Source organism: Schistocerca piceifrons, chromosome 1, assembly GCF_021461385.2.
Source record: "Schistocerca piceifrons isolate TAMUIC-IGC-003096 chromosome 1, iqSchPice1.1, whole genome shotgun sequence".
Taxonomy (NCBI): Eukaryota; Metazoa; Arthropoda; class Insecta; order Orthoptera; family Acrididae; genus Schistocerca; species Schistocerca piceifrons.
This window is the reverse complement of record NC_060138.1, coordinates 659,623,668-659,644,410: the sequence shown is the minus strand read 5'-3', so window position 1 is coordinate 659,644,410 and position 20,743 is coordinate 659,623,668. Positions and strand designations below refer to the sequence as shown.

General features: G+C 43.5%; 1 protein-coding gene across 3 annotated transcripts in view; it reads left to right on the top strand.

Moving 5' to 3' along the window:
* The window catches only part of LOC124805514 (DNA-directed RNA polymerases I, II, and III subunit RPABC3), a 496,564-nt gene that overhangs the window by 392,736 nt on the left and 83,085 nt on the right, over nucleotides 1-20,743 (top strand). For all 3 annotated transcript variants that reach the window (XM_047266081.1, XM_047266090.1, XM_047266098.1), the window contains exon 3: nucleotides 11,804-11,981. In XM_047266081.1, the coding sequence (XP_047122037.1) occupies nucleotides 11,804-11,981 (178 nt within the window). The remainder of the gene's footprint in view (nucleotides 1-11,803; nucleotides 11,982-20,743) is intronic.

The following is a 20,743-nucleotide window of genomic DNA, read 5'->3' as shown; positions in this document are numbered from 1 at the left end:
TAATGAGATACTCGTACCTCCAGTTAGCTTCCATATCTCAGTGGTCAGTGTATCTGGCTGCTGTTCGGAACACATGGGTACGATTTCTGGTATTCCCAGGGGTTTTTCCTTGTTGGAAGGACTGGAATGGGATGCACTCAGCCTCGTGATGCCTATTGAGGAGCTACTTGAGTCACAAGTAGCGGCTCCAAGGTCGAGAAAGCCGACAACGGGCGGGAGAACGGTATGCCGATTCTTCGCTCACTCCATGCCGCGTCCGACGACGCCTTTGGCAGAGGATTATGTGGTGGGCGGTCGATCCCGATTGGCCCATCACGGACAGAACGCGGAGCTTTGCTTGTACCTCGCGCAGGTTTCGCCATATCCAAAGGAGTCATATGCATAAAGACTGCATACTTGGTCTGTTTGCCTGCACATGGCTGTACTCCGCGGATTCTAGTCTATGATATTGAGATGACATCCGATCCGTGGGACAGTCATCATTAGAAAATAATCACCAAAGACGACACAATGACAGTCATTCCTTTTGCAGTGTACTTCCTTTAGTACAATAAGTATTCAAGTCAGGTACTTTAGATGAAAACAGAAGAATCAGAGGCATAATTTTCTGAATGATCCTAGTATTTTCATGAGATGTGGGGTTTAAATTTCCACCCATTCATCCCGATTACAGTCTGTCTACTTTTCTGGAGTTCCTAAGTGGCGCAGTATCTTAACTTGTTTTCGTAAGTTAGTATAACACGTTTCTATTTACGTGCCTCTGGCATGAGCAAACTTATTCAAGTGGTTCAAATGGCTCTGAACACTATGGGACTTAACATCTGAGGTCATCAGTCCCATAGAACTTAGAACTACTTAAACCTAACTAACCTAAGGACATCACACACATCCATGCCCGAGGCAGGATTCGAACCTGCGACCCTAGCGGTCGTGCGGTTCCAGACTGAAGCGCCTAGAACCGCTCGGCCACTCCGGCCGGCAGCAAACTTATTGATTTCCATATTAAGGACTGATCTTTGAAGATCAGCTCGCAAAACTGAATGTGGCACTGGCTGTGCTAAGGATAGAACAACCTTATTTCAATGACAGAGAGCTGTACCGAAAATAATGTAAAAATTGTTATAACGTCGTCGTTAAATGTGCAGATTCTTTACATTACACGTATAGCTGGATGGTTGTGCCACTATACAAAGTTGCTACTCAACGTAGTTTACATTAGGAGCGATTTTTTTGGGTTATCGGTGAACCTAACTCTCGAATCGTCGTTGGAAATAAAAATCGGTTGTGAACTGTCGTATTCAGTTCCACAGACACCTTCGTATCGTTGGCCTAAAATTATCTCCAAAACCACTGGTCCAAGCAAGGAATAGGGCAACAGGGCAACAGATTCGTGCTATATGGCGGTGGGTTATGAACCAGTCCCAGTTGCCTTGTCATTAGTGTCATCATCGTAAACATTTTGTAGCCTTACGTTACTTGAACGAACGATTTGCTCCCCTTCTACATCAAGAACACTATATCGGTATGCTGCTTCTGCTGGGAATTCTTTACTGAACAGTTTGTCATACAGTCAGTGAAGTCAAGCATTTTAAGTTTTTAGCACTGACGGTAGACGGAAGATTATTTCAAGAAAGTGTCACATTAAAGATCTTGTGCAGAATCTGAATGGTGCTATCTTCACTACAACAATGGTTCCTATTGTCTCTGACACTGAAACACGAAGGCTTTTGTTTACTTTGCCTATAGTTATTCTGTCGTCTTGTATGGTGTAGGCCGTTGTGCAGGTGTCTCGGAATTCTAACTCGCAGTCCTTGTACATGCACTCCGTCGGGCGTTTTGTTGCTGACTATATTGACTCAACCAGAAGAAACTGCAGCGTTCATTCGGCGAACATAAGACGGAAAAACGATGTGCATTTGCGTAACACTTCCTTCAGCATTGTACGGAAAGGTGTGCACTGTTCAGCAGGTTGCATTTTCAACAGGCTTCCAACGCAACTGAAAAGACTGAGTGATAAAACCCAGTTGTTCAAATACAAGTTGCGTTATTTCCTTGTGGCACTGAGTCATGGAATAGCGGCATGTGCATACACAGATAGCGGTAGTATTGCGTACACACGGTATTAAAGGGCAGTGTATTGACGTAGCTGTCATTTCTACTCAGGTGATTCATATGAAAAGATGTCCGACATGAATATGGCCGCACGACAGGAATTAAGATTTTGAAAACAGAATGGTAGTTAGAGCTAGACGCATGGGACATTCCATTTCGGAAACTGTTAGGGAATTCAACATTACGAAAGCCACAGTGTCAAGAATGACCTGAGAATACCAAATTTCAGGCATTACCTCTCACCACGGACAATGCAGTGGCCGACGGCCTTGACTTAACGGCAGAGAGCAACAGAGTTTGCGTAGATTTGTCAGTGCTAACAGACAAGCGATATTGCGTGAAATAACCGCAGAAATCAATGTGGGACGTACGACTACAATATCCGTTACGACAGTGCGGCGAAATTTGGTGTTAATGGCTTATGGCAGCAGACGACTGACGCGAGTGTGTTTGTTAACAGCACATCTCCCCTGCAGTACCTCTCCTGGGCTCGTAACCACATTGGTTGAACCCTAGACGACTTGAAAACCGTGGCCTTGTCAAGTAAATTTCGGTTTCAGTTGGTAAGAACTGATGGTGGGTTCGAGTTTGGCGCAAACCCCACGAAACCATCGACCCAAGTTGACAACAAGCTGTGTATACTGGTGGTGGCTCCGTAATGGTTTAGGCTGTGTTTACGTGTAATGGACTGGGTCCTCTGGTCCAACTGAACCGATAATTGACTGGAAATACTGTTCGGCTACTTTGAGACCATTTGCAGCCTTTCAACGATGGAATTTTTATGGATGACAATGCAGCATGTCAGCAGACCACAGTTGTTCGCGATTGCTTTGAAGAACTTCAGGAAGATTCGTGTGAATGATTTGGCCACCCAGATTGCCCAACATGAATCCCATCGAACGTTTATGGGACCTACTTGAGAAATCAGGTCGTGTACAAAATCCTGCGTCATCCATACTTTCACAATTATGGGCGGCTGTTGTGGCTGCATGGTTCAATATTTCCGCAGGGGTCTTCCAGCGACTTGTTGGGTCCATACCACGTAGATTCGCTGCGCTGCACTACGCCAGGAAAAAGGAGGCCCGTCACGATATTAGGAGGTACCCCGTAACTTCCGTTCATAAATTTTATAATCGTTTTGTAAACAATGTACTGGCTCGTTCCATGACACGTAGCTGTGGATAGCTTGGTTCACGGACCCTTGAAATAAATAATAAATAACTTGAGGTGTAATTTGAACTAGCTGCGCTGTTTACTAAAGAAACTACGAAGGTGTTAGAAAGAGGTAGATTACGATAACTCGGAATCTCGGCCAAGGAGGTCATTGCAGACTGTCCTTGTCAGGAAGAAACGCGTTATTAGACCCCAATATTACAGGGTGCGCAAAAAAAAAGAAAAAAATCCGATATGATAGGTCTGTATTTCTGAAACTAATAAACATATACAATGAATTTTGGTTTTTGATGAACGGGAAACTCAAATGTTTTTTTTCATACCTTTTCGTAGGTTTTCAGCATGCCCCCCTTTAGATGCACGGTATATGACAATACAGTATTCTAATTGTTCCCACACTGCAGGGAGCATCTCTAGAGTTACAGCTTCCACAGCCGTTGTTATGCGATGTCTCAGTTTATTCATTGTTGTTGGTAACGGAGGCCCATAAACAGGAGTCTTTTATAAACCCCCACAAGAAATTATTCATACAGTCAGGTCCGGTGACCTTGGAGGCCAGTAATGTAAGGCTGAATAATTTGGTCCAGTACGACCGAGCCATCGTTCAGTAATCCTTTGATTTAAAAATTCACGCACTTCCAGATGACAGTGTGGCGGTGCCCCATCCTCTTCATAAATGAAGTCGTTCGAATCAGTCTCGAACTGTGGGAGCAGAATGTTCTCAATCATACTGAGATATGCGCTTCCTTTAACGTTTAACAATGGCGGGTGCCCCATCTGTGTCAAAAAAATGGTTCAAATGGCTCTGAGCACTATGGGACTTAACTTCTGAGGTCATCAGTCCCCTAGAACTTAGAACTACTTAAACCTAACTAACCTAAGGACGTCACACACATCCATGCCCGAGGCAGGAGTCGAACATGCGACCGTACCGGTCGCGCGGTTGCAGACTGTAGCGCCTAGAACCGCTCGGCCACCCTGGCCGGCCATCTGTGTCAGACACTCAGCGACGGCACGGCGATTTGCCTTTACACAAACAACCTGTTTCTCGTAATTGTTCAAGTCATTGTCTAATGCTCTGTGCTGCAGGAGAAGCCACACCATATCTAGTACGAAAGTCACGCTGAACAGTTTTATTGATCCGCATTGCGCAAAACGTTTTCTGTTGTCCCGACTCCAACTCCAGTACAAAAAAAAAAATAATGAAGTGGGCGAACACTGCTGCTGCCTAGCAGGAACCATATGAAACTCGAAAGTTTGCTCTCTCCAACAGTACGTTGATCACGCACATCTCTCAAATAACATAATAGTTAGGATTTTTTTTTAATCGAGTGATTCTTTTTGATGTACCCTGTATATCAGAAGAGCTCTCTCTGAAGGGAAGAGGTGGGGAGTGGAGGAATCGCGCAGCGCCAAGGGCCGGAGAGGCATGCGGGAGGACTTGACCTAGGGTGTGCGAACTTGACCTAGCACAGCACGGCACGGCACGGCGGGGCGGTGCGGCGCGGCACAGCACACGAGCTTGGCGGCGACGGCTGGCGGCGGTCGATATCTGCAGCGGATTGGCGCAGGCCGGCGCGCGCATCCGGGGGTCGGGGCAGCGAGGGCGCGGGCGCTGGCGGAGGCGGAGGGACCTGTCCTGTGGCGGCGGCAGTCTGCGGCCGGCTGCTGCGGGCTCCGCAGGCGGGGGCGGCTGCCTGCCCGGCTGTCTGCCGGCCGCGCCGCGCCGCCAGCGTAAACATCACACTCTGCCTGCTGCGCACTACCGCATCGATCGCCACGCCTTTGATGTACGCCTGGCGTGTGTGAGTATGCTGACACACGGGACCGTACCGCCGACGTCGCAGTCTTCTCTGTCGAGGCGCCTCCCTCTTCACTTGCTCAATGTTACGCAACGTGCAGGCAACAGCGCTGTCACACTGTTGGCCGGCGGCTCCTGTGACAGGTGAAGCTTCTGTTTTTGCTGCTGGACAAAGTGTTGTGCGCGTGAGTGTGCGCGCTGCCCAGTATGTCACATTGTTGTATCATACTGCCGGGTGGTGTGTGTGTGTGTGTGTGTGTGTGTGTGTGTGTCATTGGATACTGCCTTGCATGGGTGTTCCATGATGACGCAAGTTCTCGTGTTATGGAATAGGATAGAAGATAACAGAAGGTAGAGGGAAAACGTTGCTTCCCTTCAATGAAGAACAGCCCCTATTGCATCATACTTTGACAGTAGTCTTCCTGAGTCCTCTGTCGCTTACGTATGAGTCGTACTTCGGAATTCGGAAGAATGTTGATCATCTTAGCAGTGAGGACATGATACTGAAGCGATTTTTTCGTCATCGAGAACTTTCAAAACATAACCAGGCAGCCGTCTACTGTGTTGGGTGATATTATCTGAACTTCACGGGTGGGTCATAAGGCTTCAGTGAGTTATGTAGCCACACTTTTAGACAGCCTAATAGGGATATAACAAATACCGTTACAGAATAATAAGTTTGTTACAACTATTTCCACTGCTAGATGTTCAGATCAAAGAGCAAATTAGTTGGCTGATTTGTAGCACTACCGGACACGGAATCTTCCACTGTTCTCTGAACATATGTTGTCCTCTGGTAGCTACGGCCTGTCTTAGCTGTCTTCATATCGGTGTCATCGCGAAACAGCGCGCGGTTTTAATTATACAGCGAGTGCAGTATAAGGATGACCGAACATGACATGAGGACAAGATGCTCACGTGTTAGGACTGAATGAATACTGCAACAGCTCAGAAAAAGTCTTAGGTTTTTCGGAAAACTCTCGGGAAGAATATAGAAAGGGGGCCAGCGTATGCTGGTGAACAGCTGTCTCCGCCGACGTGAACTGTACGACAAGTAAATCAGCCTGACTGGTCACACACTGTATCATTCAGGGCTCTTTATCACTCCCAGGCAAACAGCATGGTGTGTCACTCGTTCAGCCATTTGTTTTAATGGTGTGTGTGTGTGGGGGGGGGGGGGGGCATTTTTAGTATTCAATAAAGGGGTGCATTACTATGAGTAGCGCTTTCGGACCAAAAGGCGAACGTTAAGGTTTTTTCATTATTTCTGCGGATGTTTGCAGAGGTGTGACTGTGACCAGTATTGACTGACTTGTCTCCATCAGACGCAAGTAAGATGTGTTCGATGCAACGACTTTAGATTTACTGTGTGCCCAATGGTAGTTTTGCTTCTTACTGTCTTCAGTTATTCCTTAACTGTTGAGAAGTAGCCATTATTTCTGTAGCTAGCGAATTATCAAAGAAACATACTGTAACGTGGTCCTTAACACTGGCGTTTTTCATATGGTTTTAATAAGATGTAAAGCTGCCGTCAAATGGAAAGTTGCTCTGGTTTTGTCTTCTCCATCCGAGTAACAAGTTAAATCAGTCTGCTGCGGTAGTGGACGTGGTGATAACACTTGACATTTAACCGAGCTACTGTACATTAAAAAACAAGCGAGATGGTGCGGTAGTTACCATAACTCGGGAAGACGTCGGTTCAGACCACCCAGACTTAGGTTTTCCGTGATTTCCCTAAATCCCTTGAGGCAAATGCTGGGATGGCTCCGCTTTTAGAAAATGACCGATTACCTTTCCCATCGTTCAAACTTTTCGAGCATGTGTTCCGCTTATAATGAACAATGAAAAATAATTAGAAACCCTTCCGCAATATTCAGTAATATCAATTGTGTAAAACATTTATACTTAGTTGTCGCATAAATTCATTTGTTTATAGACTACGGCATACCCAAAATGTCAGGTTTTTAACAAGCACTGTATTTTCTGTGAAATGTCATTTATAGATCTTGAATTGCGTTGAATTGTTTCAAATGCTCTCCCGCCCACCCCTCCCATTCTCCTTTTCAGTAATATAGGGCGCATAGTGTAACTTAAGGGAATACATGGCTTGGTTATTCACATCGACTATTTCAAGCAGCTGCTACTGTAATCGCTCCAATAGGCAGTCACACCAGGTACGTTCACGTTCCGTCGTATTTATCATCTGTTGTTGGTAGTATCACATCTTAAGGAACATATATTATTCCAAAAGTGTCGGGGACGTAACTTCGCGTACGTAATTCGTAGCAAAAAGATTGATTGTTTGGTGTCTTCATGTACTGAGTAGTATTAACCCATCTATGATGCTACAGAACTTTGTTTATAGCTTCAGTATGAGTGGCGTACTTCTGCACCCCTTTTCTGCAGTCAGTTCAGCACAAACCAATTCTCGTGTATGCCCTTTATTTGAAAATTGTGTATCATAATTCCGTGATGTATATATAGTTCCGCGACCGCGAACCAGTGTCACGGTCAGAGATGCATTTATATTCCTTCATTTTTAGGGTTGCGTAACTCTGTTGATAAAAACGGAGCTCTTATAGGATACTTTGGTTTCTGTTTATTAATAAGTTTCTCAGGAACGGGTAGACGTTTCAAGTTCAAATTTGTCACATACTAAGGTCTGTGGACCCATGGCGATGTAAAACATTTAAGCTACTACGTCAGTGGAATCAAAAGATACGGCCGTTTATGTCACATATTTTGACACTCTCAAACGTACTCCTCAAAACCCATAGGGTACTTCCCGTTGGCCTAGAATAATGTTATTTAGCAGAAAGCAAGGTTCCACAGTACAAGTAAATGAAAAAATGGTTAATTTGTAGTTGTATCACAAGAAAGCGAGTGTGTGTGGGTTTTTTTTTTTTTTTTTTTTTTTTCGTTTGCTATCTGACTGACTGTTCTTCTGTTAAGACCCCTTTGCCTCTGGGATGGGTAGACATATGAAGTTGAAATTTGCCACGTAATGAAGTCTACAGTCCCTGTGAGGTGTGAGACATTAAGCTGCCAAGTCGATGCAATGAAAAGATGCGGCTATTTATGGCACATACTTTGGTATTGTGCCAATATCGGTATACGATAACAAGCAAAAACCATCGAACTTATCGATTTCCGGAATGGATGAACTTTGGCTTTGTTTCTAAATATCTCTTCTGCTGTCAGTCACGATTTTCTTTCATTCATGTTTTACAAGACACGTTTCGGAAAATGATTCCCATTTTCAAGTGTGTTTCTCGATGCATACTGTGCATTGAAAGTTGGGTGTGATGTTTAACATATGTGAGACCCTGCACAAGTTGACCATAAGAAAACTTAAAAGTGAACAAAACAAAGCAGAACTTAACACATCGAAAACGTTATGTAAAAATGGCATATTACAAAGAAAAACACTTGAAAATGGGAATCATTTCCCGAAACGTGTCTTGTAAAATACGAATGAAAGAAATCGTGACTGGTAGCAGAAAATTCATAAACAGACATACTGTTTTCACAGTCGCTGGCTTTCAAAGAAACCATTTATAATGGACAAAATAAGATTGTCTGTGTACATAATTAAGTTTGTACGGAACCCTCGGTTCGCTAGTCTAATCGGAACTTACCTAGAGTTTTTTTCTCAGCATGAGTTGTGTAGCTAATGTTGAGGACAAAATGTAACAAGTGCTTGTCGCAGAAGTAATAAGGAAAGTTGACCGTGCATCGCAGTGACATACCGGGTTAGAGTTTGTGGATCAGAGCATTAAAGAACCCGCGACAGTTGTCAGTGGGCTTCCCTCGTGAATCAGGCGCTCGTCTGCCAAGTGGCGCTCACCGGGAATTCCGAGAGGTTGGGGACGGCGCTGGGCTGGCGTGGAGCATCCCAGTGTCCGCCGCCGCAGAGTCGCTGCGCCTCCGGGCACCCGCGGGTCGCACAGCAGTTTCGTCTCTGCTGGCGTAGCGTTCCTGTTAGTTAGTGACCACCTGAGGCGACAACGAAGTTATTGTTATAATTGTGGAAAGACGTTTCTGCGCCCTTATGTAAGATGCCGTTAGCACGTAGTCGCAATAGACAGCGTATCTTGGCTCTGCGTCAGTTGCGATAACCTCTCATTACAGTCATTTTAATAATGCAGGTGCTTAGATCGGCGTGACACGTAGGTAGTTGGTCAGGTAATAAGATTCTCTAGCAGTTGAGGAAAATATTTGTTCGCTAGCCTTAAGATGCGCGATGGGCCTTAGTTTACTGAGATCGTGAATCGCTGTGTCACAACATTTCTCTCGGGAATGGAATGATATGAAAGTTCCTCACGGCATACAACTATTTATGAGAATATAACTATAACTGGGGCCCTTGCCTTTCACGGTGAATTACCTTTGTTACATCGTTACTTACTTTTCTATATTGGAACAAGATAAAATAATTGTCTTACATATATGCAGGTCACCACAGCAGCAATAAATTGTTTTTACTGGTTTTCTTTCCGTGCTGTTTCTTATTAAACTTTTTATTGATTTCACTTTGCGTATTTGGATTAACGTCACTAACCTCTTCCCGTAATTTTTTTTGTTCTGCTGAACCCATCCGGAAACTTGCGGTTACATGTCGGATGTTCAGGTACGTGGATTAGATTAGTTCCAAGCAGAAGAATGATTGAATTGATAAAGTGTGACGTTGTGCAGTGACATGCAGTATTACGGAATACCTGTCGATTTAATTAATGTTTCCCGTTTCACGACTAGTGAAGAGTGTTAAGGCTTGGAGGACAACTAATTGTGCAGCAATGTTTCAGTTTATCGCCGTGTTAGACAGTCTGTTAGTTGCTTGCACTGTGCCACAAGTTGCGGCGGACGAACAGAAAGGCAACTGATTGGCGCCAGAAATTCGTAATAGAATACTTATTCTCTTGCCTCTCATGTTTCCCACTGAGCTGCTGGCCGCGGTCGCCAGACAAACAACATAGTTTTCCCGCAACAACAGTTCCATAAAGGGCAGTCACCGTATCCACCGTTTTCAGAAGAACGAGTGTGCGTTGATTTCATACTTACCACGTACCAGCATTATAAACTTTCGGACACTTACGTGTGTGTGTGTGTGTGTGTGTGTGTGTGTGCGTGTGTGTGTGTGTGTGTGTGTGTTTTAGCTAATGAGTAATAGCGGAGTGTTTCCTGCTTTATCTCTACAACAGAACAAAGCAGACAAGCTCGTGACCTAACAGGAAATTACGCTGGCATTGGCTCCGTAATGATAAATGCTGCATCAGGACCTGTGCTGGTGAAGTAATGGCTAGTGACGAGTGGGAATGCAGATCAATAGTATGCTGCAGATGGCCTGATTACTGAAGCAGCACTGGACTGATGTCGTTTGACTTGAACAAGGCGTTGGCGCCACCCTCGTTCTGCCGAGCGACGCAGGCTGTCTAAATGCAGATTAATTACAGATAGGTTCTCTTGAGCAGCAGATGACGATCATGAAGACATTGATACAGCTCTCCTCTAAATGTGTGTGTGTACAAGCGTCGTTGCCTACAGCATCTTGATCTATGATCTGGAATTAAGATTTGTGACGGATTAAAAAGACGTTTTGAGTTGCGCCATGGGTTGTAGCTTCCGGCAAACGTTTGGGTTCGAGACCTGATCCGGCACATAGACTGTTGAAAGCAGTTTTAGTAGTGTTGAGTGTTCATAAAAGAAAGAAAAGTTAAGGACTGTGATGTTTAACAAATCTAAAACAGAATTCTACATGAATGATTCGTAAAGTGTAGTAAGTACTAGTTGTTCTTTCCTGCGTTGAACATAATTTTAAGAAAAATATTGTAATAATTTAAGTTATTATTTTGTAGTAACGAATAAAAATGAAAGCTATGAATTAACCTCATTGGTTGGTTCATACTCATAAACGTCGAACTTGTTCTTTATGGATGTATTAGTGCTACACTAGTTCTTGCAACGGTGCTTGTGATGGTAAGTGATCATAGTGGATAGCATTTACACGCTTGATCACCTATATGCTATCGAAATTATGCTTTTTCATGATATTTATGTGCATGCAGTAAACGAAAGTGTTAATTATAATTTACTGACGTATCAGAAAGTACTTTCCGGTTGAACATGTTTTGTTCATGAGAAATATTCTCTTATCAAATATCCACTCTTCTGGTAAAGCAATGAAGTTGTTTACTTTTAGCAGCGGATTTGTTTTAGCCAAGTGAGATATCCTACATTTTTAGACAGTTACTAAAATCTTCCGATCCTCAGTAGCTGCCTAACTTAGAACAGAGGCCGTGTTACCTATTAGTACGTCACAATTAAACTTAGTATTCACATTCGTTGCCTTCGACGACTACAACCAGACTTTCATCTTACAATCTAAAGTGGGCTAAATAAATATTGTCAGTGTTGTGTTCGCTGTCTTTCTGCGCACGTTGTACGTCAAACGCCACATGATCATTCCGTTACCTGTGAAAGCCTACGTCCGGTATCGGTAGATTCAACACAACCCATTTATATGATTGAACATTAGATTGAGCCCACTTATTCATTTGCAGATAATACTTGTGACTGGTAGCAAATAATCTTACAACGTCGTGTTGGAGTATGAACTACAGTGACGTATGAGTATGCTTCCAGGGCGCGCACTGATGTACCTATTTGTGGGAGCGCGTGCTACTGCACGTTGTGTGACTGCTCTTCGTGTGCTCGCAGGCGACAAGTTCCGGCTGGTGCTGGCGACGACGCTGCAGGAGGACGGCTACCCGGACAGCGGCGACTGGAACCCGCGCGAGACGGAGGGGTCGCGCGCCGACCGCTTTGAGTACATCATGTACGGCAAGGTGTACCGCATCGAGGGCGACGACGCCGCCACCGAGCCGTCCAGCCGCCTGTGAGTGCATTTCTCGCTGTAGCGCCCTTCAGAATACGTGAGGCACGCTGAGCCAGCTGCTTCTTACACCACAGAAACACACTGATTTGTTGAGTTCAGTAGCGCCATGCGCAGTAAAGAAAATCGCATTCCTGATGCTGCCAGTGCCCAACTGCAATTTGGATTTCCACGACTGATATTATACCGAACGAAATAGTTAGCACAACTGTAACTTCATCAGTATTCAGTCCGGCCCCGGTAGCTGAGTGGTCAGCGTGACGGAATGTAAATCCTAAGGTCCCGGGTTCGATTCCCGGCTGGGTCGGAGATTTTCTCCGCTCAGGGACTGGGTGTTGTGTTGTCCTAATCATCATCATTTCATCCCCATCGACGCGCAGGTCGCCGAAGTGGCGTCAACTCGAAAGACCTGCACCAGGCGAACGGTCTACCCGACGGGAGGCCCTAGCCACACGACATTTCATTTCATCAGTATTCACAACGCATTTTAAGTCTATCACGTGCGCCCAATAGACTTGACTATGCTGCGTGCAATGAGTCGTATACTTTCTGTTGTATCTCTATACATAAAACTTGCTGACTCACCCTCTGATTCATCATCGCCTGGCTCAAACCACTAAGCATAGAAACGTGAAATTTGCAGAGGATGTTGATTTTTATTGTAAGCGTCGTTAAGAACGGGTTATTCGAAATTTCACCCCTAAGGGGATGAAATAGGGGACGAAAGGTTTTTTAATATCACTATTTACGCAATTTTGAAGCTAAACCTACGAAAACTGGTATTTGGTTTCTCGGTAAGAAATAAAAAAACAGGTGGTTTATGATTTTCGGAAATTTTGCTCCTATGAGCGATAAATAGTGGATGAAAGCTTTTTTTTTTTTAAAATCTTTATTAAAGAACTGCTGAAGTATTTTTAAGGCTACATCTATGAAAAATGGTATTTCACTTCTCAGTTATTAATAAAAAAATTACTAGTTTCCGTGTTTTTGGAAGTTCAGAGTCTAAGCTCGTGAAACAGGAGTAAAATGTTTTACGAAAATATTTCATTGTGAAACCATTTTTAAAGCCAAATCTTGGAGAACTGATTTCTAGCTTCTTGGTTAGGCATGAAAAAAATGTAGTTCATCGCCTCAGCGGGTAAAATAGTAGGCGAAAATTTTTTTTGAAAATGCATCGTGATTAGAGAACTACTGAATCTTTTTTAAAGCTATGAAAATTCGTATTTCACTTCTCGGTTAGATATAAAGAAATAAGTGATAGGAGATGAAAATTTCTATGGAAATATCACCAAAAGAACGCAAAAGGCACGATTAACAAAAACCCGTGTATTCCGGCTACCATAATCGCCTGCTTGTCAGACTACATTCTGGAAAGACCATGTTTTTATGACTTAATTAGAAGGAGCTGGAATTAGTGATAAACAAAAAAAAATAAAGTTAAACAAAAAACTGTGCAGTCATTCTATAACGAAGCAGCGGGCGCTAAGCTAATTCTACTACAAAATCGTGACTTGTGCCTCGTTGTTCGGTGTATGCTACTGATCTCATGCGTTACCAGAGTACTCTGTTCAGAATAAATACACATGCAGAAATCAGTTACATCGCTGAAAATAGCGAACAGTTCTCGAAACACCTCAAGTGGATTAGTAAGATATTTGACTGACGTAAGTTTTAATTCAATTTGCACATTCGTTTGATACCTGCTTCAGTAAAGATCGAGACACTACTGCGTGCCAGTGTCGTCGTCGTCGTCCCCCTACACACACGCGCGCGCGCGCCTGCAGGGAAAAAAACATTGGTAACGATGCGACTCACTTGCAACTAATATTTCGCCGAAGAAGAAATCCGTTATCACTTCTTAAACAGTACTAATCTACAAAAAAAAATAGCGGTCTCATGACACAAAGGTTTTCTTTTTGCCTTCGGTTGGCATGCAAATCGATTTTGTAACATACCTCTATAAATTCCAGTTAATCCTTAAAATTATGCAAGGTTTTCCTCGACTCAGTGCTGGCAAAAATGGTTCGAGTACGTTGCTGCAGTAGATCACAAAGAACATAAAAAGGTGCAATTACCATGTCACTCTTGGCATGGTGCTTATTGTGTAACATAGTGACGATAATTCCCCCCCAGTTTTTCGGTACCGAGTTCAAGTATAAAAGTTCGAGCATGGTCCTGTATTCGTAATCCGATTAGTAAACACGTCATACGTCTTCTAAGCCTGTTTTTCATTTTGTTGGAAGTACTTTTACATACGAATAATCTGAATCATCGACGGCGCACAGGAAAAAACGAGTATTTCCTACGACTCAAAACATTTGTGTATCATCTATTTTTGTAAAGAGGGGCGTGTGTCACATAGTACAAATTCCTGTTTAGTACCCTGTTTTCGTTGCAGCCGTAGCACCGTGCTATGTGTGGGCCACTCGATTTCTTTTTTAATGATAGGGAAGCTTGAGTAGTTGTTCTCAGTACGTTTGTCGTAGTGTTTACTACTGAAATTAGCCAGCAGTTCTGTGATGATGACGCTCTGTCCAAACCAGCCCTCCAAGAACCGCGCAGTTGTCCTCTCATCCATTATTGTATTAACCCCCAAGTATGCTGTATCTATCATTGCCGTCATTTTTGTTTTAAGAAAGCGTTTTTGCAAATGAGCTTTCATTTTTCTTACCTGGTTGCATAACATGTCAATGGTTCAAATGGCTCTGAGCACTATGCGACTTAACTTCTGAGGTCATCAGTCGCCTAGAACTCAGAACTAATTAAACCTAACTAACCTAAGGACATCACACACATCCATGCCCGAGGCAGGATTCGAACCTGCGACCGTAGCGGTCACGCGGTTCCAGACTGAAGCGCCTTTAACCGCACGGCCACACCGGCCGGCTAACATGTCAATGTATTGAAACAGTTGTGCACGAAACATAGCGAGAATTTACACCGCGACTGTAGAAGGATGCAGCCGTAACAGAATACTGTAAAATAATTTTCTTATTTACGATTTACGCTTCTGTTTGCTCACCTGTTTCTACGCCGGAGCGAAGTAGGTGAGCAATTTCGTTTCGAACACTTCGTCGAACGTTCCGTTCTGGATGTGCACGCAAATTCAGTATGTCATAGTCTGTATCATTGCATTTGTTTTCCCCTTCATCAAGCAGTGTGATGTGGATAGACAGCTTTGTGTACAACGCGGGAAAGAGACCGTAGTTTGCTAGGAAAAGATGTGAAGAACGAAGGAAACGAAATTTACTTTTATGTGAGACACCCTAAACTTCAACGCTCAGTTGAATTGAGTGATGTGTTTGTGTCGCTACCTGTGGACGTTGGAATCCAACTTTTCGCCCCACTGTTTGGGGCTGTTTCAAGAGTGCTGTCTTCGCGCGCGAAGGAACGTTGCAGTCACAGCAGCTCGTCTTGCGCGGGCATTCGGCGATCCAGAAGCAACTGCATACTATAAATACCAGCAAAATCGATTGTCCCCTGTCACCGCCGTGTACGTCTGTGACAAGGAGCGAGTAAGCTGCTGTCGTAAGCGTCTCCTTGGAGGCACACCCGGCACCTGCTCACCTCGCTCCACAGTGACAGCGGTCAGATTTCTGTTTTCATTCGTTACTCTGAATAATGCCGCGCTTGTTAAAGTTTTTTTTGTGCAATGACAATGTTGCTGTCCGTCCGTCCGTGTGTGTGTGTGTGTGTGTGTGTGTGTGTGTGTGTGTGTGTGTGTGTGTGTGTGTGTAATGTCCCACTGTTCGTCATGCAGTTAATTTCATCTTAGCGGCCCTTGCGTGACCGTAGAGGGCATATTCATCATTGAAAAGGCCTTTTAGTACTTCCGCGAGGTAATCGACGTCTGCCATTCAGATTGTTCGATATCCTCACACACACACACACACACACACACACACACACACACACACACACTTACACGCGTTGCCTGTTTAATCTAGCCGCAAGCAAGGCTCACTATACCAACATAGAAAGGTCCCGGCGGAGGTTCGAGTCCTCCCTCGGGCATGGGTGTGTGTGTTTGTCCTTAGGATAATTTAGGTTAAGTAGTATGTAAGCTTAGAGACTGATGATCTTAGCAGTTAAGTCCCATAATATTTCACACACATTTGAACATTTTTGAACTAAGATAGAAAATCGCAGTAAACAAATCTCTCCATCACTTTACCAAAAATTGACAACGTTTCACATTCGCACACCGTATTGTAAAAACTTCTCGTTTAATGATATACCTAACCTTAAATACTTCGGCCATTTTCGGTCAAGTCCACACACGAGGAAAAAAGCCACAATTGTCACCTGGACTATGAACAGCGCCGGACCTTTAATGTTTTCATTGGTTACCCCTAGTTCTGTAATTGTTATACTTTTAATATAGAAATGAGAAATAAATGCTTGTGGAAAGAAGATGCAACTGATTTAACTGGAACTGAACAACGTTACACTGTTGGAAATAACTCCGAAACTGCTGTATGGCGATGGCAACAGATTTACGACCAACCTTAGTCACAAATTGTCGCTGAAACCTTGGGGAAAATGGGAGAGAGTAGCGTTATTGTCTGTAGATTCTAGAGGGAACACTAAAATCTAACGGAACTGACTCGTCGGAATACCGCTTTCTGTTACTGACGTCTAGGGTGAAATCTTAACAGTGCAGGGTGGGAGGTTATGTTATTAATTGGGCAAAACTTATTTTAACGAAATAACCAGTAGTAAAATGGCCCCTTGTCCTAATGTTTGAATTCACACTGCAGACCTGTATTAGACATACCGTATCTTAAACCAACGATCATGCGAGCATCTGCTTGCGTTCTTCATGCGTGAGTTTCTGAAAGACATTGAATGACATGGCGAAGTGGGTTGTGTGCACCTTGATATTCATAAGAGTTAGATTGTCATATCGGCTTCTGCAACAGCAGATACCTTTAACATTCACAGATTTGTGAACGGATTAACTTAAGAGGAAGACAGTAGAATGTACAATTAGACAAAATTATTTTATTCATGATGATTTGAGAACACTGCGGCTGTTTCACCGAAGAAAAGGCTGCAACCAGCCGTAATAATTATTTTCGCAGTTGAGCCCAATATGTGACGACATCGAGTATTGCTTGTACAAAATCAACTTTTTTGTTTTCAGGAAGAGTTTTTCTCTGTAATTTAAATCCGAACGTTTTCGGATAGCTTTACCATTACTCTTATTGACACTGAATGAAACAACAAGTTTACTGAAACTTCCTGGCAGATTAAAACTGTGTGTTGGACCGAGACTCGAACTCTGGACCTTTGCCTTTCACGAGCAAGTGCTTTGCCATCCGAGCTACCCAAGCACGACGCACGACCCGTCCTCACAGCTTTACTTCCGCCAGTATTTCGCCTACCTGCCAAACTTCTGTGGGTAGCTCAGCACTTGCCCGCGAAAGGCAAAGGTCCCAAGTTCGAGTCTCGGTCCGGCACACAGTTTTAATCTGCCAAGAAGTTTCATATCGGCGCACACTCCGCTGCAGAGTGAAAATTTCACTCTGGGAACAAGTTTACTATTATTGGTCACTATTTATAAGAGCCGATTAAAAAGTATCTGTTCGAAGGCTGTGCAGGCCAATCAGGCAAAATCACCGTGAGCAATAAGGCAATCATTCCACCGACGTACCAGATGAAGATGCCCGTTTGGTAAAACACCGTGTCCTGCTGCTTGAAGTCCGTGACTTCCTGCTGCACAGCCTTGTCCGACGGGAATCGTCGACGCTTCAAGGTGTTTTTTAAGGGGCCGAAGGCGTGATAATTGCGTGTGGAGAGACAGGACTACAGGGCGGGTGCTCGAATGTCTCCCACTTGATTTGGCGAAATTTCTGTATTAGGTAATTTGCGACGTGGGGACGTGGATTATGATGAAGTGGAAGCACCCCTTGGCGCAGCATTCCACAACGGTTGTCTTCGACAGACGCGCTGCCTCATACACATTCGTCATTCTCCGATGGATGTCTACCGGTGTCTATTGGCAGGCAAGGAAAGAATAACAGCACGTTGGTTCTGTTTGAACGCATTTGGTAATAAAGTCGTCATAGTTCGTTTCCTCATTTACCGCATGAACATCGGAAAGACGTGAATGCCACATAAATCTCATGCCTGCCTGTCGGTGCTTATATATCCGCAACGGAGTTGAGTCGCGTTCAATATACGCTGCAACAACACCCTTAGACCGGAGCTTTTTGACCTTCCCTTATATTTCACGTTGCATTTCGGAGGTTTAAACCTGCAGTATGAAATGGAGTTATATGACATATAAGTGTTGTCTTAGTGCCTTAGATTGCTGTAAAGTCTTATCTCCTATGCTCGCAGGCTCCGTTTTATGTCGTGTCATGTCGCACACCTCAACACGCTTTGTAAAACTGAAGGGGGCACTTACGGAGTATAGAACCATAATTTATTTAAAGGAATGTTGTGATTTACACTGCCACATGCCTTCGATGACAGATCATAAAGTATAGCAGTAGCCTGCAATTTAGTGCTGAATGAATCACGTTTGTTACCACTATATGTGTAAATAGCCTTCTCAATATCCGGAACCCTTTAGAAATCTAAACAGTGACATTGTATAAGCCAATAACATATTACCTTTTCTAAAATCTTCTAGAATGCTGACAAAAGAAAAACTGGACAGAATTTTGACGGTAATTCATTATCGCCTTTGTTATACAAAGCTGATATCCACCATTAAGGAAAAGTTCCACTGATAAATAACTATTTACACAAATAACTTAGAATGTTGCTAAACCAGAACTAATTTTTTTTAAGTTACCTATGTTCATATTTTATCATTTATTACAATTTAAAGACTTTATGGTGGGCAGCACTTCTGCTAGTATAGTGAACATCATATTCCTATAACTGAACGTATTTGTAATAGGTGGTCTGAGATATTTCGTAGCAACATCTACCGGTCCTGACACCACAATCTTTCAAGTAACAGTTAAAAAGTTTTAAAATTCTACACACACCTGCTACCAGTGTATCTTTTACTCATAATACTAACTGTACTTCTTCATCCCTGGTTCTACCAGGCTCCTCAGACTTTCGTGTAATCTGGGTTTCTTTTGGGGGGGGGGGGGAGGGGAGAAACAGCTTTCAAATAAGGAGTTTCTTAAAATATCAGTTTTTGGAATGCTGGCTAACCCCTTGAGCTCAGATGTAGTTAATTTGGTGTTCTGATCAGTATTAACGTTTAACAAGAGGAAGTGCATGTTAATGTCTGACACTATTGACTCTTGGTTTTGGATAAAATTTTGTTCGCTAGCCCTTTGTATTACGGTGATATCTACGGCTATTTTTCAGCAATTTGGTACATTAGTTGGGAAAGTCATTTTAGGAAATATTTCAATGATATTATTGGCTGCAATAAATTCGTATTGGAATTGTTCTTAAGAAATTCTGCATTGAAATCTCCACTAATAATTTTTTTTCTATCAACTTGGCCAATAAAATTTAAAGCCGCTTTATGAACAAATTAAAAAACCTGCAGGTGTTTTGTATACACTTACTATTACAAAGGATTTATTATGAAATTCTGTTACACATGCTTGTATAAGCTGTTCTAAGAAAAATTTATGAATGAATGTATATGTTCTTAAATTTATAACCGTTCCTTTCTCCAATCCTGCTCTTCAGAAGTGAGATGCTAGCCAAATCCTGTAACAATTAACACATCAACAGGGTGTTACAAAAAGGTACGGCCAAACTTTCAGGAAACATTCCTCACACACAAAGAAAGAAAATATGTTATGTGGACATGTGTCCGGAAACGCTTACTTTCCATGTTAGAGCTCATTTTATTACTTCTCTTCAAATCACTTTAATCATGGAATGGAAACACACAGCAACAGAACGTACTAGCGTGACTTCAAACACTTTGTTACAGGAAATGTTCAAAATGTCCTCCGTTAGCGAGGGTACATGCATCCACCCCTCCGTCGCATGGAATCCCTGATGCGCTGATGCAGCGCAGGAGACTGGCGTATTGTATCACAGCCGTGCACAATACGAGCACGAAGAGTCTCTACATTTGGTACCGGGGTTGCGTAGACAAGAGCTTTCAAATGCCCCCATAAATGAAAATCAAGAGGGTTGAGGTCACGAGAGTGTGTGGGCCATGGAACTGATCCGCCTCTACCAATCCATCGGTCACCGAACCTGTTGTTGAGAAGCGTACGAACACATCGACTGAAATGTGCAGGAGCTCCATCGTGCATGAACCACATGTTGTGTAGTACTTGTAAAGGCACATGTTCTAGCAGCACAGGTAGAGTATCCCGTATAAAATCATGATAACGTGCTCCATTGAGCGTAGGTGGAAGAACATGGGGCCCAATCAAGACATCACCAACAATGCCTGCTCAAACGTTCACAGAAAATCTGTGTTGATGACGTGATTGCACAATTGCGTGCGGATTCTCGTCAGCCCACACATGTTGATTGTGAAAATTTAAAATTTGATCACGTTGGAATGAAGCCTCATCCGTAAAGAGAACATTTGCACCGAAATGAGGATTGACACATTGTTGGATGAACCATTCGCAGAAGTGTACCCGTGGAGGCTAATCAGCTGCTGATAGTGCCTGCACACGCTGTACATAGTACGGAAACAACTGGTTCTCCCGTAGCTCTCTCCATACAGTGACGTGGTCAACGTTACCTTGTACAGCAGCAACTTCTCTGACGCTGACATTAGGGTTATCGTCAACTGCACGAAGAATTGCCTCGTC